Raw genomic sequence first — 6,066 nt, 5'->3', positions numbered from 1 at the left:
GGGGGCGGGCGCGTGCGTGTCTGGGCAGATGTGAGGTCGTCTCAGGCAGGCCCTGAGCCCCGAGCCTCGGGAGCCTGGCTGTTTCAGGGTCCTGGCTGATATGCTAGCTCCAGGCCTCGAACCACGTAAGCTTTATTCTCAGGACAATTTGGGGAACTTGTCTCCACCCAATACATGTGTTGGCGCCCTGTGCTGGGCACGTGCCACGTGCTGTCTGCCACGTGACTCCCAAGGACCCCTGAACAACAGGGCCACGTGATGTCCCCTAGAAGTGGCCGTCACTGTCTGGGCAGCATGTGGGCACGCTTGGAATGGGGGGGGCACCCACCAGACCCCTGATCTCAGTGTCTCTGTGGTTTGTCAAGCCTGGGCTAGGGTCTGGAGGTCCCGGCCGCCTGGGGCTCTCGCTGTCCCAAGAAAGCCACTTTGCCGACCCAGAGCCCTGATGAAGGGAGCGTGTGCATGGGGGCAGCACTGGCCTGCACGGGGCGGGGGGGGGGGGGGGTCCCAGCCAGGCTGTGCTTGTCGTCATCAGTGGGGTTTTCCCCCGACAGATACGAGATTTCAGGCTGACACCGAGTCTGAGCCCCCCAGGCCGTGGACAGCAGCAGGGAGGGGACCCTGACCTGCTAATCCGCGGGGCGAGGCCTTCGCTGGTGGCTCACGCTCAGGAGCAAATTAAGTGCGTATTTTTTGTGTCAGCCCTGAAGAGTATCTGGTTCTCCAGCCCTCGGTGACTTGTTAACAACAGGTATCAGGCCGCGGCCGTGGGCCGGCGCTGGCCAGTCAGATGTGAAATAGCATCTCTTTACTAACTACAGTATCGATCCCCGCCTCCCTCGCACGCGGGGCAATTTTCTTTTCCCTGGCGCTAACCTTGGTGACAATGCGCGCCGAGCTCCAGGGCCCGCCAGCGCACAGGAAGGCCGTGCGGTCCCAGCATCTATTGATTTTCTTCAAAGGCTTTTAAATTGCTCCTTCATTTTACTGAGATGCTCATTCCATCTCCACCGGGTGCCGGTATTTTTCCGTGGTGTTTAAACAATTGCTCCATTCACTGGGCCCCTAAACTGTGGCGCCTTCTTATTACGGGAGATAAACTGTTTAGACGGTTTTCCTTAATCTTGGATTAATCATTCCTGGATGTGAATTGTGCAGCCCTGTACTCCTTCACTTCAAAAAATCAACTTGGGGAGGCCTAGCCATCCGTCTGTCTGGGGCGCACATTCCGTGGGGTTCCCGTGGGCACAGCGGGCGCCGTCGGTGTGTGGGGCGCCTGGCACCCTTCTGCGAGCCGGGCTCGGTGTCCGTAGGTCTGGGCACGTGAGGGGGGCTGTGCTGTCGCACCCCTGACCGGGATGGCCTGCCTCGGGTGGCCAGGCTGGATGGTGCGCTATCTCACAGAGCCCGACTCCACTCTCAGAGGCAGACCAGCCCCCACTGGGACCAGGAAGCGGATGCCAAGGTGGGAAGGAGCAGCCAGGGAAGTAGCAGGGCCTTGAGAAGCCCGGGCATCAGACAGTGAAAGCTTCCCTCAGTCCTGGCCGATGGGCACGCTGGCCTGGCCACGGCGTGGCCCCGGGCTGGTGAGGCCAGGCTCTGTGGGACGTGGAGCACTGTCTCCTGCTGCTTTGCCTGACCTGGGCCATGGCAGACTGCATGTGGCAGGAAGGGCAGAGCTGTCTGGGAGGTGAACTGACCCCCTCGTTGCTGAAGCCTGTTGCTAAGTCATCTCTGGACCAGTAAAAAAAGAAAGCTTCACCCGTGCTGACCCCTTGGCCCTGGCCACCCCTGCTGCCCACAGACGCCAGTCTACAGATGGGTCTGGCCGCCATAATTGGGGACCTGGTGGGGCCCAGTCCAGCTGGAGGCTGGGAAGTAGCCTGCCCCTGCCCCAGAGGAGGCTTCTGGGTCCTGTCCCAGTTCCTTTCTGGCCTCTGTGGGCGCAGGGGCCTGTGGGCCTCAGGACAGGGGTGGTGAGCTCTGCCTTGCCGACTGCCCCCTTTGTCGCTGGCCAACAGTGGGCAAGCTCAGCCAGCCCTTGAGGCAAGGAGAGTTCAGGGCTCCAGCGAGAGGCTCTCTGGTTGGTGTCGGGGGTGTCTTGAAATCTCAGGGTCTCTTTGCAGATTGGCAGGACCCCGAGTTTATGAGAGATGTGGAGGCTGCCACAGGAGTGGACCTTGGCTCGTCTCGGTCCAGCGGGAGAGGCAAGGGCAAGAGGAGGAAGCACCCTGGCCTCACTGACCTGAAGCAGCAGGCCAACACTGCCCGTGCCCGCATCGCCAAGAAGGTGTTTGCTAAGTAAGAGCTCCTCGCAGCATGCCTGCCCCGCATCCTCTGGATTTGGGGATGCCAGAGGGGGGCTGACTGAGCTGCAAGATACTGTCAAGGCCTGGGGCCCCTAACTCCTCTCTACTGCACCTTTCTCCCTGTGACTGCCAGGTCCCCACAGGGGACGGGCGCGCCTAGCCAGGAGGGCCATGGGTGGGCCCCTCAGGAGCAGAGCCTGGAGCTGGTTACCCCAAAGGTGAAGGATAAGCGTCTTCTAGTGCAGGGGCTTCATGGACCAGCCAGAACACCCTCATTTCCTGGTGATGGGGTGAGGCCTCAGTGGGGGCCGCTGGGGCAGGGCCAGCGCCGTATGCCTCCCTTGCCTGGCTGACCTGGAAGGGGTGTCCACATGGTGACTGCGGGCAGGGGGGCCCTCCAAGGCTGGTGGGATGGGAGGCAGCACACGGGTCTCGTTCCAGCAGAGAGTGCTGCCGGGGACGTGGGTCAGGGATGGGGCATCTCCACAGCCCAGCTGGATGTGCCTGGCAGTTGGGAACTCGGCAGGGCCAGGGCAGGAAGGCCACAGCCAGCACTCTCACTGCCGGCCCGCCACTGTGCTGGCTAGACGCAGGCGTTTAGGGTGCTTGTGTAGGAAGCCCCGTGAAGCCATGGCCTCCCCGGTCGGATTTATGTGCAGGTTGTGGGTGCCGTCGGGCCTTCCTCATGGGGCAGCCTTCTCAAGCAGACCCCTGGAGGGCGTTCAGCTCCATGCGGGGGGCAAAGGAGGCTCTTCCTGTCCTCCTGGCCAGCGTCACCATGCACTTGGCCTGAGGGGGGCCGGACAGGAGGGCGGCTTCCTCAGTACCTACACGTGGCTCCCATGAGCTTGTCCTGTTGGAGGCCACGGGTGACCGAGCCCTGGAGTTGTGTCCAGCGGTTACACGGTCACATGGGGGCAGCGGGGCATCCCAGCTTGGTGGCCTCAGAGGCTTCCTCCTGGGCACGGGGCCCTGCGGAGCCCACGCTCAGCGGCACAGCAGCCAGGCCGGGCAGCAAGACACGCTCGATTGCCCGTCTGTGTCTTTGCTGCCAGGACTGCAGTGTTGCCCCATGACTGTCCTGGGGTGCTGTGCACGTGGCTGGGCGAGCTGGCAGGGTCAGGGTCTGGCGCTCTGCCCTCAGCTATGCTGGGCAGGCTCTGCCTGCATTCCAGGGTGCAGCCTGGCGCTGGCGAGATGAGGGGTCCTGGGAGCTGCCTTCAGGCTCAGGGAACCCACAGGGTTAGTGCCAGAGTTACTTTTAGGCTCCAGACTGGCAAGCTGCAGCCATTTCTGAGCTGTCGCCTGTCTGAGGGAGTCTGCGTGGAATGTGAGTGGCAGCCCCCGGGGACCAGGGCCCGATCCTAGCCAGAGCGTGGTCAGAGCCCAGAGCCCTGGCCAGGCTTCCCTGATGCATCTTGCTTTGCTTTCCCCACAGGGCTGCTGTTCAGAGAGTGGTCACAGCTATGAATCAGATGGACCAGAAGAAGCACGAGAAGTTTGCAAACCAGTTTAACTATGCGCTGAATTAGAGGGCCAGACTGGGTGTGTGTGGTCCCCTCTGGCCGTCAGCTCTTCTCCCTCAGCCAGGGCACCAGGGTGGGAGCACAGACACAGGACTGGGCTGTAGCCACAGCCACCATTGTTGTGTGTATTTTGTGTGAGGAAATAGTCCGCCTTCCAATCACAGCGCCCCAGAGGTGCGGACTCTCCCCTGCCCTGGGGGCCACTGCCACGTGGGTTATGCATCTGGCCTGCCTGAGAGCCTGGAGGTGACATGGGCAGCGTGGGGCACCTCGCACTGCCCGGCCCCGTGTCACCCCCAGCTCCCAGCTCCCCGCCTTTTCCCTGGGCAGCGCTCCCTCTGAGGGACGCTAGGAAGCCTCACGCTTTCACGTACACACTGTTTTTAAGACAAGCAGGGACGTGAACCGTTCAGTGTCGCGCCTTGCGTGCCCAGCTCACAGAGCGTTTGGTGATGGTTCTGCGTTAGAGTGCCGACAACTACCTCACTGCCCTTGTGTTTTTAGAAAGTGGCTCGGTACGCCCACACCCTAGAGTTCACCCTTTCGAAGTGTACCACCTAGTAGCATGAAGTGCGTTGCACAACCTGGACCACCTGGTTCCAGAACTTTCCATCGCCCCAGAAGAAAGCCTGTCCCCGTTAGTGGTCACTCCCCTACTCCTTCCTCCAGCCCCTGGCTGCTCCTGATTTGGTTGTGGCTCTGTCCTTTCTGGGTGGACAGAATCCTAGCAACACGTGGCCTTTTGTGTCCGGCTTCGTTCACTTGGCGCGGCGTCTCCTGGGTTCTCCCATGTCATGGGGTACGTCGGAGCCCCGTGCCCTTTTACTGTGATGACCCCAGTGTGCGCACAGCATGCCGTTTATCTGTTTAGCATGCACTGGGTTGCTCCCACACCGCTTGGCTAGGAGTCATGCTTCTGTGAACATTTGTGTACCAGTTTTTGTGTGGACATATTTTCATTTCTTTTAGGTTTACACCTGGAGGTGGAATTGCTAGTTAATTTGGCAGCTCTGCGTTTAACTTGTTGGTGAGCCGCAAACTGTTCCAAAGCCACTGCACCGTTTTACTTACATTCCCGCCAGTGTGTGAGGGCTCCAGTTTCCCTGTTTTTGTCAACACGTTATCAGTCTTTAATCTTACCCATCTTGGTGCGAAGTGGTATCTTTTTTTTTTAAAGATTTTATTTATTTGAGAGAGAGAGAGCACGAGAGGGGGGAAGAGCAGAGGGAGAAGCAGACTTCCCACTGAGCAGGGAGCCCCACAGGGGGCGCCATCCCAGGACCCAGACACCGTGACCTGAGCCCAAAGCAGATGCTTAACCGGCTGAGCCACCCAGGCGCCCCTGAAGTGGTATCTTGATTTGATTTTAATTTGTGTTTTCTTAATGATGAGTAATCTTAATTATCTTTTCATGTGCTTATTGGCCATTTGTGTATTTTTTTGGAGAAATACCTATTCACATCCTTTGCCCATTTTCAGTTACATTTTTCGAGTTGTAAGAATTCTTTATATGTTCTAGGGGGCTTTATATGTCCTGGGTGGCTTAGTCGGTTAAACACCTGCCTTCGGTTCAGGTCATGATCCCAGGGCCCTTGGCTGGAGCCCCACATCGGGCTCCCTGCTCAGCGGGGAACCTGGTTCTCCCTCTGTCTCTGCTTTGCGCACGCACTCTCTCTCTCTGAAATAAAACCTTTAAAAAAAATAATTCTTTATATGTTCTAGACCCTTATATTGTTTGCAAATATTTTTCCCATTCTCTTTTCACTTTACCGATAGTGCCCTTTGAAGCACTAAGTTGTTAATTTTGATGACCTCCAATATCTATTTTTTCTTCTGTTTCGTGTGCTTCTGGTGTCAAGCACCTGGCCTGATCCAAGATCATGGTTTACTCCTAGGTTTTCTTCTAAGAGTTTTATAGTTTTAGCTCTAAAATGTAAGTCTTTGATCCATTTTGAGGTCATTTTTGTATATGGTGTGAGGTAGGGATCGAACTTCATTCTTTTGTGTGTGGATTCCAGTTGTCCCAGCACCATATGTTGAGAAGATTATTCTTTCCCCCACTGAATTACCCTGCACCTTTGCCGATCATCTAGTGGCCATAAATGTAAGACTTTATTTCGGATTCTCGATTCTGTTCCAGTGACCAATATATCCTTATGCCAATACTGCAGTGTCTTGGTTAACATAGCTTTGTGGTAAGATTTGAAACCTGGAAGTAAGTTCTCCAACTT

At 57.4% G+C, this 6,066-nt stretch overlaps 1 protein-coding gene across 3 annotated transcripts in view; it reads left to right on the top strand.

The window, feature by feature from the left end:
* UVSSA (UV stimulated scaffold protein A) overlaps positions 1-4,726 on the top strand; it is a 32,729-nt gene extending 28,003 nt beyond the window's left edge. For all 3 annotated transcript variants that reach the window (XM_040625341.1, XM_040625340.1, XM_040625339.1), the window contains exons 13-14: positions 2,127-2,301; positions 3,748-4,726. In XM_040625341.1, the coding sequence (XP_040481275.1) occupies positions 2,127-2,301; positions 3,748-3,841 (269 nt within the window). In that variant the 3' untranslated portion in view covers positions 3,842-4,726. The remainder of the gene's footprint in view (positions 1-2,126; positions 2,302-3,747) is intronic.
* Positions 4,727-6,066: the final 1,340 nt, after the last annotated feature.

Source organism: Ursus maritimus, unplaced genomic scaffold (assembly GCF_017311325.1).
Source record: "Ursus maritimus isolate PB19 unplaced genomic scaffold, ASM1731132v1 scaffold_8, whole genome shotgun sequence".
NCBI lineage: Eukaryota > Metazoa > Chordata > Mammalia > Carnivora > Ursidae > Ursus > Ursus maritimus.
This window is presented reverse-complemented; position numbering and strand designations above follow the sequence as displayed.